Here is a 13,039-nt window from a genome sequence, read left to right as displayed (position 1 = left end):
GTGGATTTCCAGAATTTGCACTCAGTAGTGCACATACCTCGGCCAAGATGCAACAGTTCCCTTAAATTAAATCAAGCTGCACCAAATTTAACTCACAGATATTAATTCCCTAAATGTGCCTATCTTGCAATGTTAAAGACAGTAAAAAAAATTATTGCATCTCTTTGATCTGGATTTGCACCAAATATAAAGAGAATTAATTAAAATATCTAAAAGAAATTATCTAATAAGTCGTGTTGCGCCCTACTTTATCTCAAACATTGGTCTTGCACCTTGATGGCAAAACTCTAGATCAAGATATTATAATTATTTTCTGAAATATATAAAAAATAAATACAAAAAACAGTTTTCAGTTGAGGATCATGTTCCTGGATTCTATAACATTTGTTGGTGGTGACCAAACTTTTGTTTTCAAAATGATAGTTTTAGCTTGATGCTGCAGATTTAGTTATACTTTATTAAAATGTTAACTGTCCCATTTATATAAACACATACACATTATTAACAAATATCAAAACATATTACTGCCAGTGTATTGCTGCATCTAGTGGAGTAACAATGCTATCTGCAATCTCTTTCATTTATTTTCCAATTTCCTAGATTCATGACTTTAATACAGGTTATATTTATTTAAGACAGACACAGAAAATATAACATTATTGAGAGAGGCTTTTATTCACTTAAAAAAATCACCTCCTTTTTAGATTCTTCTCATCCATAAAAAGCATCAGGATCATATGTGCAATATCATTGCAGCGATTTTGTTTTTATCAAAGACCATTAAAAAAATCACAGCATGTAATGTAAACAATGATGAAAAGAAACTGGCCAAACACTGATAAAACGAGCACGCTCACATTAATAAATGTCATAATTCACTTTAACTTAAGCAGATTTATTTTACGTGTTAATCATGATTCTGATCAAAAGTGCGGCGAGGTCCAGCCAATAGATACAAGTGTCGTGAATTACACGGTTTTTAAACAGGCACTGGAAGTTACTTAATTCCAATTTCAGGTTCATTTTTATATCTGATGTCAGAGTCTGACATGGTCTGATGAAATCATTGGAAGCATGTACAAAAGCATGAGCTAACTTTAATAACCTTTCACCTGGACAGAAATGTTCATTCCGTTGAATGAAAGCCTTAAGTTTCCACAACAATAAATCAAAAAACACATTGAAGGAGATCCAGTTCACATTTAACAGCTGATTATTAGAATATTGCCACATTGCGAGTCAGTCTGTGTTTCAGCAGATCGTACAGTAGAGATCCAGCCCGCTGGACCCAAAGTCTTCTCAGTCTCTACTTTGTCCTTCAGTAAAGACAAGTGCTTTAAAAAAAAGAAAAGAAATCTTAACAGTCACTCTCTCTTGGGTCTCGGCCCAAGACTGGGAACCCTTAAATCATCGGGGTCCCATTGCAGCATTACCCTGTGTGCACGTCAGGAGCTTCTGTTTATTCTGGGTCAGTAGCAGCCATCTTTCCAGCTGCCGTCCCTCAGGGCGCTCAGGGCAGCCATGGTCTTTGGAGGAGTCAATAAACTACAGACACAGAGGAACGAGTCAATGGAATCTCTACTTCAGCAGGTTTAACTTGCCTTCAGTTTTTGAACTTTACTGACAGCGCCTCACTCTGGACAAACCATGTAAATGTTTTAACACATGCTGTGTCCATGTCCACACTGTATACTAATCGTGTTCACCATAGAGCTGCAAGCAACAATTATCTTCATCATCAAACAATTTGGTAACATATTTTTCAATGGTTCAAATATAAAAAATATATGTTTGGCTGATAAACATCAGAAAACAATAACTAATGCCCCACTTCAATCTGTACACTGGTTTGAGTACAGTTTATTCTATTATTTTTCTTTCTTAAAACTGCTGCAGGACAGTTAGAAAAATGTAATAGTAGATGCAGAAGAACCAGAGATAAAAAAATGTTTTGTTCCCTGAATGCTTCTTCCCATTAAAAACCCTGGTGCATATTTTGCCCACCTTGATGTATAAAAATTGGCTCAGTGTGACTTTTCTTACCTGCGTGTGGGTGGGGTGATTTTGCTCGGTCGTGGAACTCCACTTGTCCCTACAAAGGAGGCTGGACGAGGGAGGGAGCTGCGAGGGACTGCCGGTTGGCTGAGGCCACCTTTCAGGGGCTGTGGTACCAAACTGTTGCTGGGTTTTAGGGGCTGAGGCAGTGCTATGCTGCTCGGGATGGAGTGCAGACTGGCAGAGGTGGTCAGAGGGGTGGAGGCGGGGCCCTGCTGCACCGTGGGGCTCACGTAGGCTGTGGCTTTCAGCGGATGTCGGGGCATGGTGGGGAAGCTCGCCACGCTCTGGACTCGCTGAATGAGCTGGCCTGGGGAAGGAACTGAAACACGGCAAGAGAGTAACTCTTACTTCAGTAACAATATTGATAGTACTGCAATTGAAAGAACCATGCCTGCAAAAAAACAGCGCTCTCTATAAAAATAAAAGTGAGCCTTGAAAAGCTGATTCATTCATAGACGTGAGGGAAAGAGTCTTACTGGAGGACTGGAGTCGTGCGAGCCCGGTGGACGAGTCAAAGCTCTGGCTGTTCCGCAGGGAGGAGGATATAGTTGGCAAGGAAGAAGGGCCGTGGGAGGGTGGGTTGACAGGGGAGGCCAGGCTTGGAATGCTGGGAACACTGGGCATGCTGGGAGCTCGGATGAGGTTGGGCATGCTTCTCCGTAGCTTGTCTATGCAACCACATCAATAAACCAGATTGGGTTTTGCAGGTGTTGAGGTTTTGTAAAGATTTTGAGTCACATTTCAAACAAATTGATTTTCTGGAAAATGCCAACGTCAATGAGACTAATCCTGCACATAACCCTCTAAACACCATAACTAATCTTTTCTTGGGTATGTTAGATATACTGTATTTAGATAGATATTAGACCCCAACCGGTAATGATTTTTAGAAACCAATGATACATATATGTTAATAAATATATGGCAATGATTCCTTAGATGTCGTCATCATTATGTAATTGATGTTAGATGTTTTACAGTTTATACATAAACTTTGTTATAAATAACTTTAGATAAAAAGAAAATACAAATACCAAATATGATGAATCAGAATTTTATTCTAATGTGTGATTATGATGTTTTATTTTTGGTTAGTTGTTTTAACCCGCTTACCTGTTTTTATCCGATGTAAAGTATCTCTGAGCGCTGTTAAAAATGCTATATAAAGAAAATGTATGATAATAAATAATAACTAACTGTAATATAGAGCTTGAATTAAGAGAATTATCTTCTTTTTTCATTTAAACATAAATGCACTTCTCAAATTCATTGTTTATCCTGTAAAATTAAAGTCCTACTGTTATGTCTGAGAAAGGCTCATATTGGTCGGGTTCAAATAGATATTTTTTAGTTATAACATGATAAGAAATTACAATTTATATAGTGAGCTTAAAAGGTACTACATATAAGTGGATTTTGTTACCTTTGGGCAAAGCAAGTTTGTTTCTCTCTGTTTCCAGATGTAAGGCTAAGCTAAGCTAACTGGTTGCTGGTTGTAGCTTTATATTTTCCATTATGACATAGGAGTGGTATCAATCTGCTTATCTAATGTTAAGCAAGCATTAGATTTCCAAATTATTATTAATTTACCAAAATGTCATACTATTCCTTTAAGAATTATGACTCACTTAAAACTATACACAGCAAGTGAAAGTTAAATATTTCACAGATTTGCTCGTCACCCTGACACTTTCAAATCAGGTAGCAACATCAGAAATCATCATGCAACTGAAAAAACGGACCCAACCGGGCACGATTTTAAAATCCTGCAACCAAGAGCTCTCTTTAAATCCATCTTGGCACAAACAGAAATCGTCTGGTCAGAAATTTGGGACATCTCAAATGTAGGTAATTCCGCAAAGAAGCTTTCAGCCTGAATTGGGACATTTATGTCCGTTTTACAGACAAAATCTAAACCCTTGTAGTGATGTTGTTATCCAGGAGGATATTTAGTGACCGTAGTCGAGCTGCAATTGGACAAGCGATTCATGAGATGCTCACCTGTGCTATTCCTGTATGCTGTCTGTATTTCTGTGCTCAGGCTGGAGGGTCCGGAATACTGGGAGAGTCCACTGAGTGAAAACTGAGGGGTGGTCAACGTGCGTCTGCAGTCTCTGATACTGGAGAAGGTGTGGGAGTGGGGTAGGCCACCCCTCTGCATAGACCCTGTGCGGAACAGTCGAGGCTGGGGAGGAGGGAGCTGGTCGTACCCCTCGTCCTCCTCCTCATCCTCCTCCTCCAGATCCATCTCGCTGCGCCTCAGGGTGTGAAGGGAGAAGCTGGAGCTGCGACGGCTGGCCGTGGCTGAGGTAGTAGCGTAGTCCTGTCGGAGACCTGCAAGGAGACAGATTAATTGAGTCTGTTCAGAAGGCTCTGCATCAATTTATTATACTTACATTACACGTCATCCACTTGTATTATCTCATCTTAAGAAGCAAAACTAATATCCCAGGATGAAAAAGTGGAGCCACATTCATGTCTAAAACAGCTTCCTTTAAAACTTTAGTTCCTCTTCCATGAGGGTATATTTCGTTTTCTCTCTCCCCTCTAACATCCACAAAACATTTAGATGGGCAACTCACTCTCCTCCTGAAGTCGTGCCATGACCTCCACATCTGTAATGTCCTGCAGCTTGTAGCTCATGGAGACGGACTCGTCCTCAAGCTCCGACACACCCACCTCACTGTCCAGGGAAGACTGTGGGCTAATGGCTGCATGCCGGCGACCCACGTCTAAAAAGAACAGACAAGAGAGAAACTCACCAATTTTACCAAGATATTTTTATCTCATCCAGGAAGAAACAAGAGCAAGTGTACAAAAGATACGAGATGTGGCGTTTATTGATGGTAAATCACACAGCAGGAAAGACTGATTTTCTTACTGTGGAGACTGGAGTTTGACAGGAAGGTGGGTGCTCTGTCACTGAGGCTGCAGCTTGTCCTGAGTGGGATACTCGGCTGGAGGTAGGACTGAGCGGGTGACGGCAACGGGGCTTGAGAGGTGAGAAACACAGCAGAGGAGATTCACACAGAGAAAAATTAATGCAACATGCAAATCAAAACTCAGCCTGCACGATCAACCGTGTTCATGTCAAATATGGATAAACATCCACAAGGATTTATTTTCTGGCAAGATTCGAGCTTGCCTTTCACCATCTGTCTCTGAGCATGACGGGATAATCTCATCCCTCCAATTCGCTGTAATCTGATTGTAAACGGCAAGCGACAGGTTGTTTGAGGATCTGGGTAACGTTTATACCGAGAGCTCCCAAAAACTCTGGGAGCGATTGATGGAATCTTATTACAGTACTTCCGATGTGAAACAGAGGGAAGACTAAGAGGTTTTCATTTGAGCAACAATTGCGAACACATTAACAAACCAGATTAAATTGAGCAATAAATTAAAAGATAAACAGACTTTAAATGTCAGGCCCAAAGGTAAGCTAATTAGCCTTCATTTGCACACTCAGCGGACATTTCTGTTAATTCACTTTAGATTTAAAAGGAGGACAGTGAGGGCCTGAAGGCTCAACAAGTTCAACTGAGTCTCAAGACTGGCAAAATAAAACTGCTGAAATAAAGGTTACTGTCATGGTAATTGCTGATGGCTCTGTGAGGCAGTACTAGGTGATTTGATCTTAAAGCTAACATTATCACATTAATATGCTAAAATGTTCACTGTCTTAAGTTGTAACTACCATTAAACACAAATTAAAACTCAGGTTAATGGGAATGCCATTAGTCTAACAAGTATGTGGTCATTTATTGCACTGGACAACATTGGCCTGAAGGTGACGCTAGATAAAACATTGACAGATCACCAGTCGTCATAGCTCATCATACAGTTTATTGCCAATGTATCCAACACTCATCAAGGTATTTAAACCAAAACAAATTGGCCTCCACCTCATGAAGTCAATGCAAAAAATGATTTATCCTCTGGGCACCATGAACTTCTGCTTAAAAATTTCTGTCAATCCGTCTCACAGTTGTTGAGAGTTTTTACAGGATAGGTACAAATGTTGACCTACTGCAGCACCATCGGGAAAAAAATCCCAGAGTCATGAGGATTCATCTTCTGGGCACCCTGAACGTCTATATACAAGGTTCTGCCAGTCTATCACCTATTTGTTGAAACGTAGATGGTGTATTTGTTTTATTTTACGGATACAGTGAACATGTTCACTTGCTGATGGCATCAGGTGTGAAACAAATCACCTAAGTTGTAAGGCTTCATCCTCTTGGGACCATGAACGTCTGGGTACATTTTATGGCCACAAATTGATGGTAACAAATTGTACACTGCCATCCCTTGAACCGCACAAAAACAACTTGAGGTTAGTCGAAAAGTTGTTTTTGTGTGGTTTTGTGTGGAAAATAGCATGACTGTTGAGTTGTTAGCATGAGTTATATACGTGTGGTATGGTTGTGGTGTAGTTGTGTTACCTGGGGTCTCGGTTAGTGCAGCAGATTTAGTGTAAGGCAGGACGGGGCAGCTGTGTGTGGACAGCCCTTCGATGCAGCTGTATGGACGGACGGGGGAGACTCCTCGCCACCGCTTAGCTGGACACAAGAACGCAGCGAAGGACAAGTTTGTCTGATTGCTTCACCATGTAACACACATGCACCCACTCATACAGTACATTGTTCATATTTGGACGCACTCCAGCGAAATGTTAATCCGCTTTTTTGCAGATCAGTATTGATGTTTTAAATGACTGGGACACGGCTCAGACAGAGGAGGCTGATACAGTAAGATGAGGGCTAGCTTACCACGAGGCTATTGGGCTAAACTAGAGATTTTTCAGAGGGATCTTGGGATAAGCGGGGATTGTGCATGTAGGTTACATCTCATTCCCAAAATCAGAATTAGATCCACTATATGGTTGACATGGGGGTGTAGAGGATACATTTATACTGTTCAAATGTAATGATTCTAACAAACAATCTGTAACTTCAGCTGCTAGGGGTCTCTCATTCAAAAACATTACAAAAGACCTAGTTTCATGATGTCGTGAAGCAGCCGGGGATCATGGGAGTTCTCCGTCATTGCCTATAAAACATCCACCTCACGTGACTCAGGTGCAAATCATGCTCATGGATGAGGTAATGCGTCAACTGGCTCACTGGCTAACCGTTAAAACACGAGTAAAGTAAATGTGACGATTGATATTAAGTAAGTACACAAGTCAACAAACTATAGAGCATAGTCTAGTATTATAATGTGAATGAAATAACAATGTTATATCATAATAAAGGTTTATAAGCTGTAACTAATGGCTGTAATTGTTAAAACACAATTAATTCAGTTTATAGCTCTAGTGGTATAAACCACTGATATGGAAATCTTGGCAGGGTTACCAGGGTTTTGTTTAACAGCTCCACTGACTGTATATAAAGACGGACGACATGACAGTCCAAAGTGAAGCCAAAGTGTCACCCGGTGGCTGGCTGTTGTATAGGTTATAAACCCTGCCTCCTCTGTGTAAATGGATTGGACATGGACCAAACTAAGAAGTCAAAGTACAGATAAATTATAATTTTTTTCAGAAATGGTTTCTGTCATTTAAGGTTGTTTTGTATCACACTGGTGTTTGTTTAATTTAAAGGTCATGATTGACACCTGAGACTGACTTGTGAGACGGACAGTCCATCTTTACATACAGTCCATCAGCTTTGATGTTGTTTTGAATTGAATTGTAATTAGAGCAACTAGTTAACTATGCTTAATAACATGTGCCTCATTAGAAAGTGGTACTGTCCTTTTCACTGTCCATTAGCAGTGAGCAGATTTGACCTGAAATGACACAACTGACTTGAGATGCAAAAACACTGTGTCTTCACCCCCGATTGGTAGTCAGAGCGTTGCACACCCGACAGAGGGACACATTTTGCATTCCTGACACAATTAGCCTCGAAAGCTACTGGATAAAACTCACATTCACAGCAAATTACACAAACAACGGCTGCTGGAGCTCAGTGACAAGGATGTATTCATGACCCCCAGGAGGGGAGCCAACCTTCACTGAATACAGCTCTGGTGAGAGAGGAGGACATTGGACCGTACACAAACACTAATGAACAAACCCCAAACAAATAAATATGTAGAATTTAATCATAGCTCGGACCAAGAATATGAGGATAATAGGAAAAATCTAAGCATCCTACCCACAGCACACACCGATGTGTGCAGCAGTGTGTACTCTTAACAGCACAAGAGTCTCTTGTACAGGCTGTGTTGAGCAGCGAGCGCAGGACAAATCTGACTCAAAAATCCAGTTAATGTAAGCATGGTTACTATGGCAACTATATCCCCTTGCATAAGTGTGGAAACAGTACAGCACCAAATCGGAAAAAGGGGCCAGCAGCAAAAATGTAATTTACTAGCACACTATATCCTGATTATGAGGGGGCTTTGTTTGATCCTAACTATATCAAATGCATCTAAATATCATGTCCTTAATTTAGAAACAGCAGCCGATTAGGAACACAGGACAGACCAAGAGCGTAGGTGCATCCTCAATTTAAATGTCTAATCATTTCTTTCTTAGTCAGAAAAACCAAAACATTTGACAAATTAAATTATGAGAATAATAATGTGGTGGATGAATTGCATCCTCTCTTCAGTGCTCCACTAACGATTATTAAATAAAGAATAAAAACTAGCCAGAATCCAAAGTGGGTGAAACTTCATTTGAAATGCCTCAGTACGGAATCGACAGTATGAGTCAAAGATGGTGACACCACAGATCATCAGCAACCTGGATAATATTATCATCATGAATCCAGAGAGCTGAATAACCAGAATTTACTCTGATCCCAGCACATTTTCCAGTTTATTCTAAATATAATCAAAACCAGGACAAGACTTAAATCTGGGGCACAAGTGTGAATGTAAATAGACTCTGTAGCAGCCGGTTCATCCCATGATCACAACTGCTCAGACTCTGGCTCCAAATTACATCTTTGGCTCAAGACACGTTGGCTTAATTTCTGGGTAGTGGGAAGAAGTGGAGACGTATTTTATCTGCGGGGGTTGCGAAATTTTCTCTGTGGAGGCTGTGAAATGTGAGAAGTCCATCCAGCTTCACTCACACAAAAATAATCACTCTGTGGGAAAGTTAGCTGTCGCACTTTAAAAGACATAAATATAAAGCGTGTGAGTTAAATGGTCGATTTGTTGTAACGACTGAGCTGTGTGAAGTGAAACGCTCCCACGGCTCAGGAAACTGTGGCTGAAATCCTGCTGCACGTGGAAACATTTTGCGGCTGAAGCTTATAGTCACATGTCAGTCCAGCCAGAGAGACAGATGTTGCAGATGTGGCTGCAGATGAGGGATTGTTAATGTGACTGGCAAATACACTGTACCTTGGTCCAGTCTGTGACAGAGGTTCATCTTCGCCAGTGCCACCTCAGGCCCCGGGTGGTCCAGTACCTGCCTGCACCACTGTAGAGGACTGAGGGCACTCTCACCCTGCAGCCTGGCTTTGTGACTCACATACAGCCTGGAACACACAGCAGAAAGCCATAGTTTAGCACAGTGACACGAGCTGGAGGCTGCCGTGCACAACCAGCACCCACATAGAATAAAAGCTGGAGATGAGTTTTACAGTGGTGATATTTCTCAGATGTGCAACACAGTGCAGTAAAGCCTTTTATAGCTAAAGTAAACCAGTGGCTGTGTAAAGGATCATGAAATCCAAAGAGCAATTGCCATTTTATAGGCAACAACCTGAGCTATGAAACCAACAGTGTAAAATAAAAACTAAAGTGGTGACAGCTTCATTCAGTGCAGTGATGTATAGGATGTGAGTGTTTAACTGCTGCAACTGCAAGGTTTGTAATATTGTTGCTTCTCATTGTGAAATGTGAATACTTGTAATGCTGGAATAATCGTCAATAAGTATATTAGACAATCAACTAAAAGTTAATCAGCTATTTGGATAATCCATGAATAGTTTCAGTCAATTTTAAACAGAAAATAAATATTTTCTGGTGGTCGCTTCTAAAATTTGCTGCTTTTCTTTGACATATTTTTGTAAAATAACATGAAATTTGGGGGATTTAATACTGACAAGGCCACCTTCGGCTTGGGAAATGAAAAAACGAAGCAATTTCACTATTTTCTGACATTTAATGCACTAAATGATAAATCAATTGAGGAAATAATCAACCGGTACTTAAAGTCACTAACTAACTAACTGCATGATATCTTGATATTTGTCCCTAAACCAGAACAAAACTGGTGGTTACATCTTTGAGTGCACGGTCATCAAGACTAGAAAAGCGCTATATAAATACAAACCATTTACACCCCCATTTTATTGTTGCTTTTTATCAGTGGAACATGAAACTAAATGGCCCAACAGTATATTTTATGACATTTTATGAAGCTAAAGAAAATTTCACACTCAGAAAAATCTGTCCCCGACACAGGCCAGATTTTTTCATCAGGATCCATAAATGATTTCCATGGGAAACAGTGAAGATGTGGAAAAATTTAAGAAATTGAGTTGGTGAAAGTGAGTGGGTGCTTCCATGGCCTATATCACATCCTCATCCAAGTTTCATGGAAATTCACCAAGCTATTTTTGTATAATCTTGCAAACAAACAAAGAAACAGGGGTGCAAACATAATATACTTGGTGGAGGTAATAACCAAACCACCTGATTCTGATTCTTGCTTGCAATGACAAGATCATAATAAATATAAAACTGTGCGTGACTATGTGAGTGACAGTTTCTTGAACCATGCAGGACTGAGCTGTCCTTTGAAAACGAGGCCACAGTGTTTAACACCGACTCGGAGGTCAGTTCGTTATGTTAAATGGACTGAGGATACACCAACACTCTCGATGGATGCTGGGTGCTAGATTCCATCACTGCTACATCCAGCTGTGTGCTACATTCTTCCACATCATTGCATCAGATGCATAAAGCTATAAACGCTTCAGCAGTCGGCATTTTAGTGTGTGTGTGTGTGTGTGTGTGAGAGCTTCCCGTGTCTGCAGATACAGCATTTCAAAGTAGTTCAGCCCGGGGCTCATGCTGCTGCACACAAAGACGAGCTGTTTGATCCCAGGCTGAAACGGGTCATTGTTTCTAATTTCATCCCAGCACTGTCTTCCTCTGAGCTGATACCTGTGCTGCTCACACGGTGCATGCTGGGATATCAAACCTGGTTTTAGTTCTTCTTATTCATCTTTCTTCCTGTAAAAACTCACAATGCAAGCAAGTCAACACAGATGTCCAGTCGTGTGTTTTGCAGCTCGGGAAACTCTCAAAGATCAGAATGTGTTTAGAAGAAACCTGGAGACTTTCATTCAAGCCTTTGCTATGTCTCGTTTGGATTATTGCAATTATCTTTTCACCTGCTTGAGCCCACAGAGTCGACATAGATCGCAGCTCGTCCAAAACACTGCAGCAGCCAGATTTCTCACCATAAGAGAGGATAATACTACATTTGAGAATTGATCTTAAGATTTTATTGTTGTTGAGCTTTCAGGCCCACTCTGGACTTGCACCAATCGGTACATTTCAGATCTTTTGACACCATATGTGCCTGGTCATAATCTGGGGTCCACAGCGAGGCCCTACTCTGACCAAAGGTGGAAGGGTCTTTTCTGTCATGGCTCCTACTCTTTGGACCAATCTCTCTATGAATAAAGTTTATTACTGTTATAATAATAATAATGATCATTATTATTCTTATTCTTATTAGTAGTATATGTTTACCACAGTCTACTCTTCCTGGATGAGAATCAATAATATAATCAATAGAGGACACATGCCAGGTATAGTATTACACATGATGTCTCATAATAGACACTGCTGTGGCCTGTGAAGAATCTGCACAGCCACAAAAACACAGACGACACTGATGTTTTTAAAAATCACAACCACACACTGAACATGCGTGTGAAGTCAAGTGGTTGGTATAGTTACCAGCTATCAGCCTCTCCAACAGGGAGCACGACGTTCAGGTCCAAAACATCCACCTCATCCAGGACAGTCGTGGCTCCGGCTGCGTCGCTGTCCGCCACCGCAGCGACATCAGGAGACACCGAGCTCGGCTGGAAATAGGCGAACAGCTCCTCCGTCGGACTCCGGGCTCCGGGGGTGCACGGATTCGGCTGCGTGGGGCTGGAAACGCCGTATTTAGCGGGGAAATCGTCGCTCGGACACGGCGTGCCACCGCCGCGCAGACCCGACAGAGACGTCTGGAGGTGGTGGTGATGGTGAGGGCCGACGGAGCAATTGTTTACAGCGTTCGCTCGGCTCCGCAATTGTTCGTTCTGCTTCTCCAGTTTTCGCACCAGCTCCTGGAGCTTCAGCACCTCCAGCTCCGCGTTGGTGATTTTATTGTTGCCATTGACGTCTGCCATCATCTGGGGGCTCAACACTTCTGCTTCCATCTGGTAACAAGCACATTGAGAGGGAGGGAGAGGCGGAGAAAGAGGCCTGCTGCTGCAGAGGGTCCTATTCAACTCAGAGAGGGTGTCCAGATCCCCCCGTTTAAAGCTACTACTACTACACACACACACACTCACACACTACACACACTGATGCTGCTGCTGCTGGTGAGACTGCACATCTTGCATCTCATTGGTCAGCAGCCTGGAGTTCAACTCCCATCACACCACTGCTGAGGAGGAAGTGTTTATTACAAAAACACCATTGAGGCTGTTTGCACCCTTTTGACTTTTTATTTTTATATTTGCACAGTTCTAAATTTCAGTGGATAGGAAATATTTCTCCACAACCCAAAAATATTTGATTTAAATCGTATATAAAAAGCATATATATATGTGTGTGCTATTTATTATTTTATCTATGATGCTACCTCCGAATATTTGGTAGCAGGTACACGGAAGATGGACCAAAGTCATTATTGAGAGGAAGGTATGGAGCTAAATTCATTCAAAACACATAAACATGTTTTACTAGTTCCTTGCAAACACAGTGTGGTTTACAAATACAA

The 13,039-nt window shown here is 41.3% G+C and overlaps 1 protein-coding gene across 3 annotated transcripts; it reads right to left on the bottom strand.

Annotated features, from left to right (window-relative positions):
* Positions 1–651: 651 nt before the first annotated feature.
* Positions 652–12,612, bottom strand: slain1a (SLAIN motif family, member 1a). 3 transcript variants are annotated; one of them, XM_020100764.2, is made up of 9 exons: positions 12,004–12,612; positions 9,427–9,563; positions 6,504–6,620; positions 4,940–5,050; positions 4,641–4,790; positions 4,060–4,392; positions 2,535–2,726; positions 2,044–2,377; positions 652–1,545 (listed from the first exon to the last, which is right to left on the bottom strand). In XM_020100764.2, the coding sequence occupies exons 1-9, from the start codon at positions 12,471–12,473 to the stop codon at positions 1,470–1,472; spliced, it is 1,920 nt and encodes a 639-aa protein (XP_019956323.2). In that variant the 5' UTR covers positions 12,474–12,612; the 3' UTR covers positions 652–1,469. The 3 variants fall into 3 exon arrangements, with proteins under 3 accessions (XP_019956323.2, XP_069388769.1, XP_069388768.1); XM_069532668.1 differs by lacking the exon at positions 2,535–2,726 and having other exon boundaries at positions 1,324–1,545; XM_069532667.1 differs by lacking the exon at positions 6,504–6,620 and having other exon boundaries at positions 1,324–1,545.
* Between the last annotated feature and the right edge of the window lie 427 nt (positions 12,613–13,039).

The sequence above is a fragment of the Paralichthys olivaceus genome, chromosome 10 (assembly GCF_024713975.1).
Source record: "Paralichthys olivaceus isolate ysfri-2021 chromosome 10, ASM2471397v2, whole genome shotgun sequence".
NCBI classification, from domain to species: Eukaryota; Metazoa; Chordata; class Actinopteri; order Pleuronectiformes; family Paralichthyidae; genus Paralichthys; species Paralichthys olivaceus.
This window is presented reverse-complemented; position numbering and strand designations above follow the sequence as displayed.

Excerpts from the sequence above, each read along its gene's own strand:
- slain1a (XM_020100764.2), bottom strand. The coding sequence starts at position 12,473 with ATGGAAGCAGAAGTGTTGAGCCCCCAGATGATGGCAGACGTCAATGGC. Across the intron at positions 9,564-12,003 it reads GTTGGAGAGGCTGATAGCTG|GCTGTATGTGAGTCACAAAG; the intron begins GTAACTATACCA and ends TGTGTGTTCCAG. Across the intron at positions 2,727-4,059 it reads AGCATACAGGAATAGCACAG|ACAAGCTACGGAGAAGCATG; the intron begins GTGAGCATCTCA and ends GTGGTTGCATAG.